Here is an 18,951-nt window from a genome sequence, read left to right as displayed (position 1 = left end):
ATGGAAGAAATTCTTCTCAAGAAGAAGCAATGGTCCAAAGGAAAGTGTTATTCATCTATCTGGCTCTCAGAAAGCTAACCCAGAATTTACTGGAAATGGCTCTAATACCAAGTTGAGAACTAGGGAACTACAGCTTGAGAGCTGTAGTAATTATGTAACTAATATACAATACTGTTGAGCTTCTCCACTGCAGCTTTATGCTAGCACCAAAATACAGAGTGGAAGTAAGCAGCCATGTCAAGATACTGTTCTCACTCTGGAATTACAGAGAAATAATGTATCTTTTGGGGACAGATTCAGTCATTTTTTTTTTATTGTTTTCATTGAGGTATATATTTTTCTCCAAGTAATCTTCTAAATGTCAAAGATAAAAGGGACCTGTGGAGGAAGCTATTAGAGAAATGAAAAAGGCAAGGAACCATGGCAGCTATGATTGCTGTGTGTAGTGGTGTAGGTAAGACATTGAAAACAGTTGCCATCTGCCCTATAGATTATAGAACTTACTCAGTGCAACTGAGTAGAGATTGTTCACAGTATAAACAGGTGACCAGTTCAATGCCCATTCCAATGGAAAGTCATTATAAGGAAGCTCAAGACCTGTATCTTGCATGAGAAATATGGCAATTTTAAGAATGTACAGCTTTTGTCTCAGTTTATGTTTTTATTTACTGGATGCATTTACAGAAGACTTATATAGGTCTTGGTGAAAGAAAAAAATAACAGAAGCAATTAAGAGATAAGATAATAGGGTTTATGCCAGCTACACACAAAGGATCATGCATAACTTACAGAACTAAAGTCTGTAACATCAGATATCTGGAATAAATTTTATAAGATTATTGCCAATAAACCTGTCGGTATTAACTCTAACTAGAGTAGAAAAGTATCTCGCATTAGGAAGAATGCTTCCTCTCTGTATCAATGAGCATTCTCTAGACAGTCTGCTTAAAATATTAATATTCATCACATTGCAAATACTTTGGACAAAAGTGGTACTTCACTACTGTTAAAAAAAAAGGATTGCAGAGATAAATGCTACAATTACTAACTTTTTGAAAACTATACTGACCCTAGAGAATATTCAATTTAGAATGTGTTCAATCACATAAAAAGTAACAAAAATGTCTCTAAATCATTTGAAGAAAACCTAGAAATGACAATTATGTAACTATGGGTCTCTAGAAAGGGCTCTTCTAAGCACTATGAGGAAAAAAAGGAGAAAGATTAATAAATTTGATTTAAAAGTAAAAAGGAAGTCATTAGTAGTTATACACATTTTCTATGACAAATACTTTACACTAAAAAATTATTCAGAACTTCAAAGACATTTTCTTTTTGTTTTTTGTTTTTTTTTTGTTTTGTTTTGTTTTGAAGACAGGGTTTCTCTGTTTAGCTATGGTTGTCCTGGAACTTTCTCTGTAAACCAAGCTGGCCTCAAAACTCAAGAGATTGGCTTGCTTCTGTCTCCCCAGAGCTGGGATTAAAGACATGACTCATCACCACCTTTTTGTATAGGCAACATTTAATGCCAATTACTGTATGAGAAACAAAGAGAAGTTTCTAAAAATAAATTCACTTAAAAATAAAAATAAGTCTTTTAATAATTTAGGGGGTGGCAAGACAAGGTGTCTCTATATAATAGCTTTGACTGTCCTGGAACTCACTTTGTAGACCAGGCTAGCCTCAAACTCACAGAGATTCATCCACCTCTTCCTTGGCTGGGACTAAAGGTGTGTGCCACCACTGTCTGGTTTTTAGTAAATATCTTAAGCGTAAAAAAGAAAAAACCCTACAATTTATAAAAATAAAGTAGTGAAAAATGGTAGATACTGTTTTAAAAAGCAGTTGGACTACATTAGGTGGTGGTGGTGCATGCCTTTAATCCCAGTACTCAGAAGGCAGAGGCAAGCACATTTCTGATTCTGAGGATAGCCTTGTCTACAGGGCAAGTTCTGGGACAGCCAAGGCTACACAAAGAAACCCTGTGTCTAAATGCAAAAACAAACAAAACCAAAAAGAAACCTCAGTTATCACAATTATTTTTCTTTTCTTTTGAGACAGGGTTTTACTATAAAGCAATACATATACAGCCCAGACTCTTCTAACACTCAATCCTACCTGTCTCTTGATGATAGGGTTGCACCACCATGTGGGACTTCTATAATTGCTTTTTCTGCAATTACTTTTCTCTTATACCATACCAAAATTTGACATGAAATAGTTACTTAAATAAAGGTAGTTACAATGTGGAATCTAAAACTGTATCAAGCTGGGCAGTGGTGGCACAAACCTTTAATCCCAGCATTCGGGAGGCAGAGGTAGGCAGATTTCTGTGAGGCATTGCCTCTATCAGACTGGTTTGTGGGAATAACTGTGGGGCATTTCTTGACTGTAGTCTTACAAAATAAAACAAGTATGTGATGATTTAAAAGAAAAATGGGGCTGGAATGATGGCTCAGAGGCTAAAAACACTGGCAGATCTTTCAAAGGACCCAGTTTCAATTCTTAGCACCCACATGGCAGCTCAAAACTGTCTATAACTGCACTTCCAGGGGAATTGACACCCTTACACAGACAATCATATAGGAAAAACTAAGCACATAAAAAATATAACAAATTGTTTTATAAAAGGAAAACATATATACATATGAAAGTATACTCTAAAATTGAAATGCAATAAAAGCATTCATTTTATAGAACTAGTACTGATATTAAATGAAAGTTAACATTTTAAAAGTTAAAATTTATAGGCATGAAGAATAAAATGGTGCTAACTCCTTCATTTATATACATACAATACTAGGACATTCCTCACCACCAGGTCTGCAAACACCAAAACAGTAAAAGGTGGGGCACTCTGAATATTATGAAGACATTGGTGGCCTTGGGTGCCATCAGAAATCTACACAGCACATTCTTCTCTAAAACTGAAGGTCCCTATGTGAAGGGGAAAGGTATCAGACCAACAGGAATCTGGAGTTACTTCTACTTCTAAACAAAGAATGTATAACTAGCTCCAATTTTACCTATATTTACTTCCACAAAAGACTCCCTCTGAAAATAAAATGGTTCACTGTATAATTGCCACAGCCTAATAATACTGATATTTGACAGTGTTAGACTCTTCAAGATCTATATGTTTTTGTTAAACTATATAAGGATAAGAAAACCCTTCTAAGAACTACAGGCAACTAAGGGGTGGTGAGAGCAGGAGAAGCAGTCCCCATCCCTGGAAGAAGCCCCCTAACTTTATTTTGTATTTATGCATACATATATATTTAACAGAAACAAAGAGAAGGCCAGGAACGTGAGAGCATGGGAGATGGCAACATAAGAGGAGTTGGAGGAAGGAGAGGGAATAGATGGAAATGATATAATTTTAATTTTTTAAAAATTATCAAATTTAATTAAATGAAAAGTTCATTAAAAACATACCTTGTCAATTAGATCTCGGTTGACACAGTTAGGCAACTGCTGGAGGAAAGCATCTACTATGAGTTTGAGGTGAGATCCAGTGCTGGCTTCTTCATCTTCTTGTTCTAATATAAAATTAGTTTGAGGATAGGTTAAAAAAATAGAGACTGTAAGAACAAAATCATCCAATTATTAGTGATCTGAAAAATAAACCATGAAGAAGATAAGTTTGTATGGTACATGTATGCACATGTATATGTGCAAATGTGCATGCCTGTGCAAAGGTCAGAAGGGTGGAGGGGAGTCACGTGTCCAGTTTCTTCTTAAGTCTAGAACTTCTGCCTCTTGGCTAGGCTGACACCCAGCAAGTGCCAATGATACTCTTATCTTTGCTCCTCAGAGTACTGGGGTGGTAAGCATAATGAAGACAATGTCCCCCTTATTATATGGGTTCTGGGATCCAAACGTTGGTCCTTATAGTTATGCAACAAGTGTTCTTTACCACTGAGCTCTCTCTCCAGACCAGAAAAAAAACCATTCTGTAAAGTATTTATAGAGGGCTAAGGATATTGGAGATATCCCTAAAATCATAGTATCAAGTCACTATAATATTTCAGATACTAATTATAAACAACTTTTACCCTAAACATGGTGTAGGAGGTCCTTCTGTATTTGTGTTGCTTTCATTGGTTGAATAAAGAAACTGCCTTGGCCTTTTGATAGGGCAGAACTTAGATAGGCGGGGAGGACAGAACTGAATTCTGGGAGGAAGAAAGCAGAGACAGGCAGACGCCATGAATCTCTGGCCTGAGATGGATGTAAGTTAGAATCTTGCCCGTAAGCCACAGTCACATGGTGATACACAGATTTAATAGAAATGGGTTAATCAACATGTGAGAGTTAGCCAATAAGAGGCTAGAAATAACGGGCCAGGCAGTAATTTAATTAATACAATTTCTGTGTGATTATTTTGGGGGTTAAGCTAGCCAGGCAGAAAGATGCAGCCCGCCCCTCCTATTACATAAACATACACAAAACTTTTTTAAAAATCTATTCAAAACATTCATATAGCTTTACAGTAAATCTAGTAGTTTTATCTTCCTGACATTTATTTTCTCACATTCTGCAATTAATATCCCCATCAACTTTTGCTGATAAAGAACTAAGGTTCCTCATTCTGTGTAATTTTGGGGGTGGTTGCTGCCAAAGCACAGCACACTATCAGCTGTTGAACAAACTGTATAAGCACAGCATAGAACTAAAGCCCTTCTGTGATATTTATACATAGCCAGCCAAAGAAACTCTTTGATGTCATGAGCTAGTATGATTTAAACCTAAGGAATTTATTAGCCACGTCCATGCCTCTTCTTGCTGATATAGAAAAACAAATTTGCTCTATAAAACTATGAAGCAAACAGACAAAATAAATACTGATAGAAGGTATTGTTGTAATTAAAAATCCTAGCACGGAGTGGAAAGATGGCTCAGAAGTTAGCACTTGTTGCTCTTCTAGAGGACAAGAATTCATTTCCCAGCAGGCATATTAGATAGTTCACACTTGCCTATAATTCCAGTTCTAATCTAGCCTCTGTGGACACCTGCACACATATACAGCATACATTCACATGGATACACACATGTACAAAGAAATAAAGATAACTATTTAGAAAAGAATAAGTATACTTATTACTAAATAGAAAACTACTCAATTTAAGAGATAGATAAAATTAACACTAAACAATGAAATCTAGTCATTTCTATCTCAACATTTTTAAGGTAACTTTCAAACATGTTTATGGCAAATCCTAATAACAACTATACTAGAATTAGAATATTTAGGGCGGGGGAATAACTCAGTGTAATTGGCCTGAGTTTGACAGACACTGTAACACAGATCTGTAATCCCTCTGTTCCTATGGGAGGTTGGGAGATGAAGATAGGAGAATCCCCATAAGCTCAGAGGCCTGGTAGCTGGCAAAGGAGGCAGGGAAAAAAAAAAGAGACCCTGTTTAGAAGAAGGTGAAAAGTAAGTGCCAACACTCTAGGTTGTCACCTGATTTCCATATAGATGGAAATCCACCACACACACACACACACACACACACACACACAAATATATTCAGAACAATGTTAGCACATTGTTGGGAAAGTATTGAGAAATATTTTAACATCTTTATAATTAAAATATTTGAAATACACATGGTCAGTAAAGCCAATAGTCATATAATATTAAGATTCTAACTTATATCAAATTCTCTTAGTAACTAAGTCAAGAAAACAGAAAAGATAATTAGAAACCCAATTGGGGCTGGAGAATGGCACAGTGGTTAAGAATACTTATTACTCTTGCAAAGGACTGGGGTACTGTTCCCATCACTCAGACAATGGTTCATAACTTTCCCTAACTCCAATTTCAGGGAATCTGATGCCTTCTTTTGAATTCCATGGGCACAGGAACACAAATGGTGCACATATATACATACCTGCCAAACACTCATACACATAAAATAAAAAAAAAAATAAATAAAAAACATTAAGAAAACAATGAGGGATTAAAAATAAAAGATCCATATTTTTCATTAAGAGGTTTGTGTGAAAAATAACAAAAAATAAAAACTAGGCTTTTACCTTGTTCATCAAGGAGTTTCTTTGTAAGGTCTTCAGCTTCATCTCCACCTTCTAACTCCAGTGTATCATCATTAATCTCTAGATTCTCCAACTCAAGTTCCAAGTCATCAGGACTTGAAGCCTCCTTATTATCTTTTGGTTCTTTTGCCTCTGTTTAAAAACAAAGAATAAGAAACTGGGGTATAATTGCAGAATATTTGCCTAGCATGCAGGGGGCCTTGGGTTCAATACAGTAAAAATAATTAAAATATATAAAAACAAACAACAAATATATTTGAATTCAAATCAGTTCAAAATACTGTACAGGGCTAGAGAACACTGCTAAAGAACACTGCAGCTAAAGAACACTGGCTGCTCTTCCAGAGGACCTAAGTTTGATTCCCAGCATCCACAAGGCAGTTCACAACTGTCTGTAACAATAGTCCCAATGGGTACAACACCTTTTCTGTTCTTCAAGGGCTCTAGGCATGCATGTGGAACACAGATATACATGCAGGCAAAATTCCCGACATAGAAAAACAAAAAACAAATCATGTAAATCCTACTACAAAAATATTAAAGATTCACAAAATCTATGTAACTTCTCTAAAATTTTTATGCCTGCTCCCCCAAAAAATTAGATAAAGTTTAAGAAGTTTATATGACTTGTCTAAAACCTTAGGTATACGATCTGAATGAAAACTAAATAGAGATTTTTATAAAATAGATTAAGCTTATTGATCCATAAAACATGAATCTTTTCAATTCTGTTGTTTTCTTAATGGTTTTAAAATTTTATTTTATGTGTGTAAGTGTTTGGCTTGTATGTAAATATGTATGACCATCTGTACTCCTAGTGACCACTGGAATAAGCTACCCAACTTCTTCATTTCTATACTTGTTCACTGGAAAGAGGAAAGGAAAAAAAAACAAGGAAGAAAGGAAAGGGAGGTATGGAAGCAGGCTAGCTAGCTAGCTAACATGTTACCAGGATCTATGTTAAAGATAGTTAAAGATAGGAGATAAAGTTCCTTAGTATAATCTCATAAGAAAGCCCTCAAACTCCAAGATAAATTCAGGTCTATCCATCCCCCAGCTCTCGCTCGCGCTCTCTCTCTCCTCTCTCTCTCTCTCTCCACTCCCCCTTTAAATTTTCCTTTATTTGTATGGATGTGCTACCTAAATGTATGTCTGTGGAGACCAGAAGAGGGGTCAGATCCCATGGAATTGGAGTTAGAGATGACTATAAGCTGCTCTGTGGGTGCTGGGAATCAAACCTGCCTGGGTCCTCTGGAAAAACAGCCAGTGCTCTTAACCACTGAGGTATCTCTCCTGTCTCCTCTTTTTTATTTCTATATGCAGTATGATCTTTCTTGGGTTATGCAGGAGGTAACACTGAAATATAATTTGATATGAAAATTAACTTAGTAGCAATATATTAAACAAATTAGAAAGACTAAAGGCAAAGAAGAAATAATCAGGAAGGAGGTTAGAGGAAACAAATGAACTTAACAAAGGAAAATGGCTAGAAATAAATAAAATAGAACCAAACCTTACTTCAACAAAATTGGCAAAATGTTGATATCTGTAGAAGTTGAGTAACAGGTAAATATGAGTTCATCATTCTAGCCTTTATCTCCTTGAGATTTAAAAAAAATCTATTAAGTGAAAGAGAGAGAATAAGAAAGAGAATGTGTGCTTTCTCATTCCTGTAACACCAGCACTAAGGAGACTGAGGCAGGAAGGCTAATTAATGAATGTTCAAGACTAGTCTGGGATAATGTTCTAGGCCATTCAGGGCTACAGAGAAAGATGCTGTTTCAATAAAATAAAATTTAAGAACTCAAGCTAAAACCTTTATGCTTATATATCCAAAGTCATATATACAAAATGAATAAAAATTGCTTTTAAATTCAAACCACCTAAAATATTATCACTTTCATGTCTTCTATTATCCTTTAAATTCTGCAATGAAGGAAGAAATGTTTCACATTATGATAGTCAATGTTATACCAAAGATATAAAAAAGCTCTACAGAAAGCTTTTGAGAGACCACACTCACTCATTTCTTTTTTTTTTTTTTTTTTTTTTGATTTTTCGAGACAAGGTTTCTTCGTAGTTTTTGGTTCCTGCCCTAGAACTAGCTCTTGTAGACCAGGTTGGCCTCAAACTCACGGAGATCCGCCTGCCTCTGCCTCCCGAGTGCTGGGATTAAAGGTGTGTGCCATCACCACCCGGCTCACTCATTTCTTTATTCAGCAATTATTTGCCAAATTCCTACTATTCAGCTACATATTGTTCTAAACAATAGAGATACAACTTGACTGTAATAAACATAAAAGCCACTTCCCATACATAGCATGTATTTACCCCTCCATATTTACTAATATCTGGCTATCAAAAGAGTATTTATAGGTTGGAAATAGGGCTCGGCAGGGAAAGGTACTTGCTACCAAGCCAATCTGATTTTGACCCCTGGAGCCAACACTGTGGAAAGAAGAGAATGACTCTCAGGAGTAGTCCTCTGACTGCCACATGTGTACACATATGGAGAAAAAAGAAAGGAAGAAGTATCTGTTTTATTTTACAAAAGGATTTACTGCACAGGGTTATAGCTCAGTGGTAAAGTGTTTACCTCAGGCCCTCTTCTTACTAATATATTGTAGTTATTAATTAACACAAGGTTAATCTCCAATACAAAAAAGAAAACAAACACATTTACTGATTAGTGAGTACACAATCACAACTACAGTAAGCTACTGAATGCTGAATTTTAAAATATGGCTCCTATGCTTAGAATAGGTATAACTTACCTGAGGAAGTTAAACTAATATTCATGAAGAAGTCAAGTGGAGTACAATGGTGAACATATTATAAGTAATGTTTGAAAGGTTTACATAAGGCAAGACTGGCTTACTCAGAGACTGAATGTTTAGGATAGAAAAGTCAAGGTATAATACACATGATGAAGTAGTAAGTCTGAGACAAATTATGCAATGTTTTTGAGACAATGATAACAATTTTAAACTGGGTTTCAAACTTGGGTAATGCCATTAAACCATTACAGTTATCACTAGGAGGCACTTGGATATCTTGAGTTCCAGAACAGCTGAGGCTACACAGGAAAAACAAACAAATAAACAAACAAACAAAAAACAAAAAACCTATCACTGGATATGGTGGCTCAACCTTTAATCACAGCACTCCAGAGGCATAGGCAAGTAGCTTTCTTTAAATTTAAGGCCAGCCTGATATACATAGAGTTTTCCAGGACAGCCAAAATTACAAAGTGTGGTAGTTTGAACGTACTTGGCCCCCACAATCCCACAGGGTGTGGCACTAGGGAAGTATGGCTTTGTTGGAGTGGCACTGATAGAAGAAGTGTGTTACTGTGGGGGACAGGCTTTGAGGTTTACAAGAGTTGCCATGGTCATAACGTCTTTTCAGAGCAATAAAAACCCTAAGACAGAAGTTGGTACTGGGGCTGGAGTATTGCTGTGATAGACCAGACCATGTTTTTGTCTAGAGTAATATGGACTTTGAAGCTGTGGATTAGAAAAGCAATTGAATATTTTAAGTGTTTTCTAATGGCCAGACTAGTAGGAGCATGGCAGACAATGGTGCTGATTTGATGAACCATGGGGGCTCACTCAAGAGGATTCACAGAAGAATTTTAGTATGTTGCCTAAAGATTGTACTTGTGATATTTTGGTGAAGAATGTGGCTACCTTTTGCTCTTGCCTGAAGAGTCTGCCTGAGGTCAAAATGAAAATTTTTTTGAATATCTTGCACATCACCATAGAACCTTCATCTGGCGATGGATGGAGATAGAGACAGAGGCCCACATTGGAGCACTGGACTGAGCTCCCAAGGCCCAGATGAAGAGCAGAAGGAGGGAGAACATGAGCAAAGAACTCAGGACCGCGAGGGGTGCGTCCACCCACTGAGACGGTGTGACTGATCTAATGGAAGCTCACCAAGGCCAGCTGGACTGGGACTGAACAAGCATGTGATCAAACTGGACTCTCTGAATGTGGCTGACAATGAGGGCTGACTGAGAAGCCAATGATAATGACACTGGGTTTTGATTCTACTGCATGTACTGGCTTTTTGGGAGCCTAGTCTGTTTGGATGCACACCTTCCTAGACCTGGATGGAGGGGGGAGGGCCTTGGACTTCCCACAGGGCAGGGCACCCTGACTTCTCTTAGGACTTAGAGTGGGGGGATGGGAGAAGGCGGAAATTTTTAATAAATTAAAAAAAAAGAACCATAAAAATATATATATTAGAGCTGGACGGTGGTGGCGCACGCCTTTAATCCCAGCACTCGGGAGGCAGAGGCAGGCGGATCTCTGTGAGTTCGAGGCCAGCCTGGACTACAAGAGCTAGTTCCAGGACAGGAACCAAAAAGCTAAGGAGAAACCCTGTCTCGAAAAATAAATAAATAAATAAATAAATAAACAAATAAATAAATAAATAAATAAATGGAGAGTAAAAATAATTCTTAAGAAAAGAGTAACAGCTAAACAGCAACCAGGTAGGAGCACAAAGACAGAATAGTTTGAAAAAGCAGCATAAAGATGGATCTGAGAAACAAGGTTTGGCCAGCACCTCCTACTCTATTAGTAGTTTCAGACCTTTTAGATTTCTTTTTTTTTTTTTTTTTTTTTGGTTTTTTGAGACAGGGTTTCTCTGTGGCTTTGGAGCCTGTCCTGGAACTAGCTCCGTAGACCAGGCTGGTCTCGAACTCACAGAGATCCGCCTGCCTCTGCCTCCCGAGTGCTGGGATTAAAGGCGTGTGCCACCATCGCCCGGCCCTTAGATTTCTTTCAACGTTCTCAGAGACCTGACTAGATCTAGCCTAGAAAAAATATTATGTAGAGAGAAAACTATACAAAACCTATGCTTTGAGGGGGAAACTCTTGTCTTCTAAGATCTTACATGACTCCATTGTAAGATACTAAAAATAAACACTTCCAAATCAATTCAAAATAGTGTGAAGATACTGGCTCCAGAAAAGATGATCAGTGGCTATGAAGATAGCTCCATGGGTAAGAGCACTTGCACAAACATGAGTTCTAATAGCCAGCATCCACATAAAGTACACAAACTTGGACACTTAAACCACTAACTTCCACACTATGGGTGTGGGTGTGGGGGGCACACAGGATAATGACGTGGAGTAGAGATAGGAGGGCTTGCTGATTGTCAGTTCAGTTTCAAATTCAGTAAGAGACCCTATCTAAACGAGGTGGTGGTGTGCCACGCCTTCAATCCCAACACTCCTGAGGCAGGTGCAGGCAGATCTCTGTAAATTCAAGGCCAGCCTGGTCTATGGAGCAAGTTCCAAATGGCCAGGACTGTTACAAAAGGAGATTCTGTCTTGAAAAACGAAGAGAACCTGTTTATAGGTGGTAACATGGAAAGTAATAAAAGAGGACACAAAATGTCCTCCTCTGACTTTTCATGTCACCTTGGGCCTGCACAACAACCCAAACATGGTAACCATCACCTTCTAATGCTCTGTTCCTCATTATTACTTCATTCATTTAATCTGATGCTCACACGCCAGTGTTTGCTTTTAAATATATACCATTCTGAAGCTCTTTTCTATCATATGGAATTTCAGGTGTTTCCTTGAGAGTTTGCCTTTGGAAGGACGGTAGATGGCTAAGTGGATAAAGCACGTGCCCTGCAAGCCTGAAAACCAAGTTTGATCCCTGGAATCCACATGAAGACAGAGAGAACTAACTGGAAAATTCTTCTCTGATCTCCATGCACTACCACCAACCCTTGACACACATTAAATATGCACAACAATAATATAAATAACATTGGAAAAAATAGTTTACCTTTGGAATCATCTTTGTTAGCATCTTTGTTCTGACTTTTTTCATTATCTTTAAACAAAATGGCTGGAACAAATGCTTTCAAATCAATAAGGTTTTCATAAAAATTCCGAGCATCTTCATCTTCCCATATACCACCTTCTAAGTCATATTCTCCAGGTTTACCAGGTGTAAATATATCGATTCCAGGTCCATGTTCTACAAATAAAATAAAACATGAGCAGATAACATTATTTCAGAAATGGCATGGTAAACATAGCACTTTACTTTTTATTTTCAATTTTGTAGCTACTAAACCTCTATTGTTTCAACTGACTAGAATTTCTTTAAACAAAGAAGCACTTGAGATTACACGTGATAACTTTTGTTGTTGTTGTTTTGTTTTTTGAGACAGGGTTTTTCTGTGTATCCCCAGCTTTCCTAGAGTTCACTCTGCAGACCAGGCTAGTCTTAAACTCAGAGATCCATCTGCATCTGCCTCCTGAATGTTGGATTAAAGGCTAGTGCCAATATGTCTGGCTACTTTTTAAATTTTTATTTATTTTTATTATGTGTATGCATAAGTGTGTGTCTGTTTGAGTTTACTGGATTCCCTGGAACTGGAGTTATAAATGTTGAATGTGGGGGCTGGGCACCAAACCTCTGTCTTTTCGAAGAACAGTAAGTGTTCTTAATTAACTGCTAAGCCATCTTTCCAGCCAGTGATGATCCCTTAGATCGATCTATCTTTCTTTCTTTCCTTCCTTCCTTTCCTTCCTTCCTTCCTTCCTTCCTTCCTTCCTTCTTTTTTGTTTTGTTTTGCTTTTTTGAGACACAGTTTCTCTATACAACAGCTCTGGCTGTCCTAGAACTTGCTCTGTGGACCAGATTGGCCTCAAACTCAGAAAACTCAAATCTGCCTGCATCTTCCTCAGGAGTGCTGGGATTAAAGGTGTGCGCCACCACTGCGAGGTGCATTTTTTTAAAATAATAATTATTACATGTTATGTGTGTATGTGGACAAATATGTGTTCGAGGCCAGAAGACAATTTCCAAAAGTCAGTTTTCTCCTAGTTCCATGGGATTCTGAGAAGCATATTTCCATAGAAACATCTAGAATCATATGTATTTTGTAAAAAAGTCCATTGAATAAGTAACATATATATATTTGCTGCTTTGACTTTTAAGGTAGATTTATGAGCTGTCATCTTGAAAATACTGATTCTTCTAATATTCAGGCTGCCAGGCTTGTGACGCAAGTACTTTTACCCACTGAGCAATCTCATCAGGCAGCATGTGACCAAAGTTTAGTGTGATGGTACACACCTGTAATCCTAACCAAATCAGTAAGGGCTCAGGCCCAACAAGAAACCATCTTAAAAAATTAAGGTAGCCTGGCACTGAAGTACATGTCTTTAATGTAAGTGCTCAGGAGGAAGAAGAGGTGGATCTCTGAGGGCTATACGAATTTTATATTTATTTTATGTATATGTTTTGCCTGCATGTATGCTATGTGTAACAGATGCGGAAGTGGTGCCTGAGAGAGGATACTGTGCCCTGGCAAGATGACTGAATAGGCAAATATATTGCTGCCAAGCTTGAGGACATGAGCTCAATCTCAAGAACCCATACAGTGAAAGCAGAGAATGCCACAAAGTTGTGTTCTCTCTCTCTCTCTCTCTCCTCCCCCCCCCTCTCTCTCTCACACACACACACACACACACACACACACACACACACACACACACACACTGGGTTATATCTTACCTTCTGGTGTCGGTTTGTCCTGAGGAAGATCTGGCATATTTTCATCCAAAAGGTCTGCTAAGGACTGAGAATTTGCCAGCAGCTTCTGGTAAGACATAGCAAATTCCTCATACTGTTTATGCCTATCTTCACTTAGCTCGCCTTTAGAATGCAGAATGCGCCTATAAACAAATGATGAAATAATCTGATAAGCTTGTCAAAGCAGACATGATCATGGGAAATGGTCCATAAAATCTGATCTTACCACAGAAATTTAACATAATGTTCTTTGCTAACTTATTCTTTTTTATCTCACATTCTCTGGCTATATATAAAAACTAAAATACAATAATAACAACAAAAACACCGAAAAAAAAGCCCACCCAAGCAATTAAGTTTACTCAAATATTAAAAAGTATGTATTCAGAATTACCATAATATTTAACTTTACTAATTAACAAAATATTTAGTATTCTGTTACAAGGACGAAACTCTTTAGCAAATGATTAACCAAAAATATTTATTCCAAATCACTAACTGGTTTTCAAAAGCAACATGTTATGAAAAGAAACAATTATTCTTAAACCTCAACAATGATTTCATAAGAAAATATATTTAACAATTTATTGCAAAAAACAAAACAAAAAGCCGGGCAGTGGTGGTGCACACCTGTAATCCCAGCACTCAGGAGGCAGAAGCAGGTGGATCTCTGTGAGTTCGAGGGCAGCCTGGTCTACAGATCAAGTTCCAGGACAGCCAGAGCTATACACAGAGAAACCCTGTCCCAACAAAAACAACCAAAAAAAAAAAAAAAAAAAAAAAAAATCCAACAATTTACTGCAAAATAACTAATGTTATTATTTTGTTATACTATGCTTTCCTAAGTCAAAAATTCAAAAAAGTTAGTTTCTAAATACAACAAGTTCAAAGCCAGAATTGATCATCCATAAACTGCAATGATTTAAATCAAGCTTGCCTTTTGTAAAAATCCATTTCTCCAATATAGCCAGTTTTTAATTTACAGTACTGGTTATTTATTCAATGGACAAAGAGTAACTGATCACCCCAATTACTCAAATCTAGGCTTTCATGGTGAAGCCCAAGAATATAATTCTTCCTACTTCACAAAATTATAAAATAACCAACATATATAAATCAAAATTCCTACCATATTAATATAAACAGGTAAGACTTACATAGTTTTTTTTTTTCCATCTCTATCCCGAAGAGGTTGCTTCTCCTCTCCTCTCCCCACACCCCTGTTTCTCTTTCTCTCTGTCTCTCTCTGTTCTTCCCCCCTTTCCCCTTTCCACTCCATAACCCACTAAATAAATACTCACTTTCTCTGCCAAAAAAAAAAAAAAAAAAAAGACATATAGAAGGATCCAATTTGTTCTACACTAAATATTCTTATAGTAACATAGCTGGTATATATAAACAATACTGTATACATAAAGAAGTTTATAGGTTGGCTGAAACTGGGTCTTGTGTAGCCCAGTTTGGTTTCAAGTTCACTACTGTCGCCACGACTGGCCTTCAATTCCATGATCCTGCAGTCTCCGCTCCCAAGTGCTGGGATGTGCTATCATACCCAATTTTCAATACAGGTTTTTAAAAATGAATTATAAATTATAAATTAAAGTATTCCCAGAAGTAAAGCTTATTACTTAGCATTTGAGCATTCTTAGAAACTAAGTAAGTTCTTATTTTTTGAGGCATTAACCTCTTAAAAGTCACAGAAAATAAAGTGGAAACCATGCCTACACTCACTTTTCCCCGCCTACTCAGAACAGTCTCCAAACATCCCAGATTACTCACCTACAGAAACCTTTTCTGTGTGTAACAAATATTGGTTTTTATTTTTGGAGTATCAGCTGCCATTAAAAGCACATCAATGTGTGGATTCACTAAATCAACCATTTCTTTACTTTCCCAAATCTTATTAGGGTTTACAGTGAGAAATTTTGGGATGGGGTATAGCTCTGTGGGAGAAAACTTCCCTAGTATGCAAAATACCCTGGATTCCAACCATAGGAACACCAAAAAAAGAAAGGGAGCGGTGGAGGGAAAAATAATTTACTATGAGATATGCTTAAAATAAATTTAAATTTTTCACTCATTGACTTAAAAATGTATTAGCAACTTCTGTCAAGACAGTTTAGCCATAATTACTGAGGCTAAAAGCATTTCTCTATAAAGACCAAAACTATTGTCTTAAGTTTGCTATTATTTACTTCAAAGTAATGTAATAAGCAAAATAAGTTTCTTTCAGCAAGTTCACAGATTTTAAAAGTTAAAACAAAAAAATATATGAAGGAAACTATTAATATTACTATGAACTTATTAAAATATTTAATCATTTTAAAAACAAATTTGGAAAAGTTTTTAGTTAAAACAAATAGTGATTCAAATATTCACAATGGATTGTCAAAGTGGATCAGCCAACACACTTGCCATCGAGCCTGACAACTCAACTTCTACTTCTGGGACCCACAAAGTTAGAGAGAACTGGATATGCGCTGCAGCATGCATACATCTACTTACACACACATACACACACCCGCCTGCACACACACAATATATACATAAACGTAATAATAAGAATAATGTGCAAATTATCATCAGCAGTGATAAAAAAACTGGAGTTCACTCTCATGTAAATGCTGTTAGGAGGGATAATAGCGGCTCTAAGATATTTTAGTACATGACCCCATGCAACATTGGGGCCAGAGAGATGGATCAAAAGGTAAAGTGCTTGCCACAAAGTCCGAATACCTAAGTTCAATTCCTGGGATATAGATGGTGAAAGAAGAGAATCAACTTCCACAAGTTGTCCTCAGACCACACATGCACCACAGAACACCTCTGTGCATACATATATAAGAAAGAAATAACACTATTACAGTATTGGGGGGGTGGTGACAAAAACAGGGTGGGGGAAACATAGAACACAATCTAAAAATGTATTTTTTTTTTAACAAGTTTTAACCTTTTGGTCATCTGAAGAGCATACATTGAGTCTATTAAAATATACAATACTAAGAATTTCTACCACATAAGCAGTAAAGTGATAACCATTTTACCACAACTGAAAACAGCTACTTCAGGATCAACTTCACACTTAAGTACTTGCCTAGGATTTTGCACTGATTAACTGAACATGATTCATATTAATAATTAAATTCCATATATCTGATTCTAGTTCTTCTACAGTTCCAGTGGTACCAAATTAAAACTTTAAAATTATAGTGCAGACACACATGTAGTACAGACACACATGCAAGCAAAACATCTATACATATAAAATAAAATACAATACAATAAAAACTGGGGCTGGAGAGATGGTGCAATAGTTAAGGGCATTTGCTGCTCTTCCAGAGAACCTGAGTTGGATTCCCAGCACCCACATGGTGGCTAACAACTATCTGTTATTACAATTCAAGATGCTCTAACACCTTCTCGTTCTGTGGGCACCAAGCATGTACGTGGTGAATATACATACTTGGAGGCAAAATACACATAAGAAAAAATATATATACCTTAAAAGTAACTTCAGAGATACTCCTTAATCCTCCTTCAAATCTTAATTGTTTTGTTGTTTTGTTTTGTTTTGTTTTGTTTTATGGAGACAGGGTCTCAGTGATGCGCTATAGCTAAGTGGTAGATCACTTGTCTAACACCTGTGAGGTCCTAGGTTCAACCCCTAGTGCAGAAGGAAGGAAAGGAGGGAGGGAGGAATGAAGGAAGAGAGGGAGGGAGGAAAGAAGGAAGAGAGGGAGGGAGGAAGGGAGGGAAAGGCCACTGGGCCTTGTAGTATAGGCCGGCTTTCAATTAAATAAAATACCCCAATGGTCTGGAATTAGCAATTCTCCTCCTGCCTCTGTGTCCTGAATGCTATGGATTACAGGCATACAACAAACCCAGACCACGGTCAAATTCTTTGACAACACTAATTTATCTAGTTGTCTAATAAATATGTATTTAGGTTAAGTATTCAATAAAAGAGCTCTTAGGAAAATAAAAACTAAGATTTTGGTTTGTTTTCTAACTATATCATACATGGAGAACTTGGTAAGCAGGTCAGGGTATCAAAGAGTACAATTATGAGTTCTGTTACAAACAGAACCCAAAGTGGTATCTAATCTAACACACTCTTAATAAACAGCTCACTGAATCTACAGCACACAGTGAAGACTATTATGACTTGAAGCACAGAAATCAATTAACAAAAGTGTTGGGTGGGAATGGCGCTCAGGCTCTAGCTTTGACTAGGCCCTTGGTTCAAAGATGAAATTAAGAACAAAACAAGATTAAAAACAAAAAAACAAAACCTCGCCTTTTTTTTTCCTATGAAGTGTTGGGGACAGAACCCAGGGCTTCATGTATGATAGACAAACCCTGAACCTTGAGTTCTACTCCCACTCCTCACCAGACTTCGTAAACCAAGTGCATGAGAATGTTAACACTGAAAATACTGCAAAACCAATCTAATGATAATCATATACCAACCCGCTCTTTTTTGAAACACATCTATTAACAAAGCTGAACTTAAACCATTCTTTTCAAACCACTGTTAATCAGAGGTCAGTAAACTTTTTCTGGAAAAAAACAGGAACTCAATATTCTAAGTTTACTAGACCACAAGTTCTTCACTAAAACTGTTCACTGCTACTGTAGCACAAGAGTAACTGCCAGGCAGTATAGAAACGAATGCGTTTATACTAATGTTATAAAACTCTTAAGAGCAGAGAAATCTAAATTTCACTTAATTTTTGCATTTCACAAACTGTTAGTCATCTTTTAATTTTTTTTTAACCCATCTGATGAAAAGCTAAAAACCATACTTACACAAGGCACTAAAAACTAGTAAATGCCCTAATCTGGCCAGTAGGCCACAGTGTGTCAATCTTTTGGCATGACTGGAATTAGCCAATTAATTATCAATCAATTATCACTGTTAAACATCTATTAATTACCTCATTCCATTTTCATGACTGTTCAACACTGAGGTAGTAATGGTACCCTCCTCACTGATGTGAAAACTGATGAAAACAAAACCAATCCTAAGTCTTTTTTTGTTTGTTTTTTGGTTTTTTTTTGTTTTTGTTTTTCGAGACAGGGTATCTCTGTGGTTTTGGAGCCTGTCCTGGAACTAGCTCTTGTAGACCAGGCTGGTCTCGAACTCACAGAGATCCGCCTGCCTCTGCCTCCCGAGTGCTGGGATTAAAGGCGTGCGCCACCACCGCCCGGCCCTAAGTCTTACTATAACAAAAATATTTAAAAAACAAAAAAGACTTCTTGCTGCTCAAGTGTTTAATTCCAACACTTGAGAGGCAGAGGAGGGCAGATCACCATG

At 37.0% G+C, this 18,951-nt stretch overlaps 1 protein-coding gene across 4 annotated transcripts in view; it reads right to left on the bottom strand.

Annotated features, from left to right (window-relative positions):
• Upf2 (UPF2 regulator of nonsense mediated mRNA decay) overlaps positions 1-18,951 on the bottom strand; it is a 109,115-nt gene that overhangs the window by 73,617 nt on the left and 16,547 nt on the right. For all 4 annotated transcript variants that reach the window (XM_057787664.1, XM_057787665.1, XM_057787666.1 and 1 more), the window contains exons 4-7: positions 13,617-13,777; positions 11,874-12,068; positions 6,043-6,192; positions 3,436-3,539 (exon numbers count right to left, since the gene is read on the bottom strand). In XM_057787664.1, the coding sequence (XP_057643647.1) occupies positions 3,436-3,539; positions 6,043-6,192; positions 11,874-12,068; positions 13,617-13,777 (610 nt within the window). The remainder of the gene's footprint in view (positions 1-3,435; positions 3,540-6,042; positions 6,193-11,873; positions 12,069-13,616; positions 13,778-18,951) is intronic.

This window comes from Chionomys nivalis, chromosome 13 (assembly GCF_950005125.1).
Source record: "Chionomys nivalis chromosome 13, mChiNiv1.1, whole genome shotgun sequence".
NCBI classification, from domain to species: Eukaryota; Metazoa; Chordata; class Mammalia; order Rodentia; family Cricetidae; genus Chionomys; species Chionomys nivalis.
This window is presented reverse-complemented; position numbering and strand designations above follow the sequence as displayed.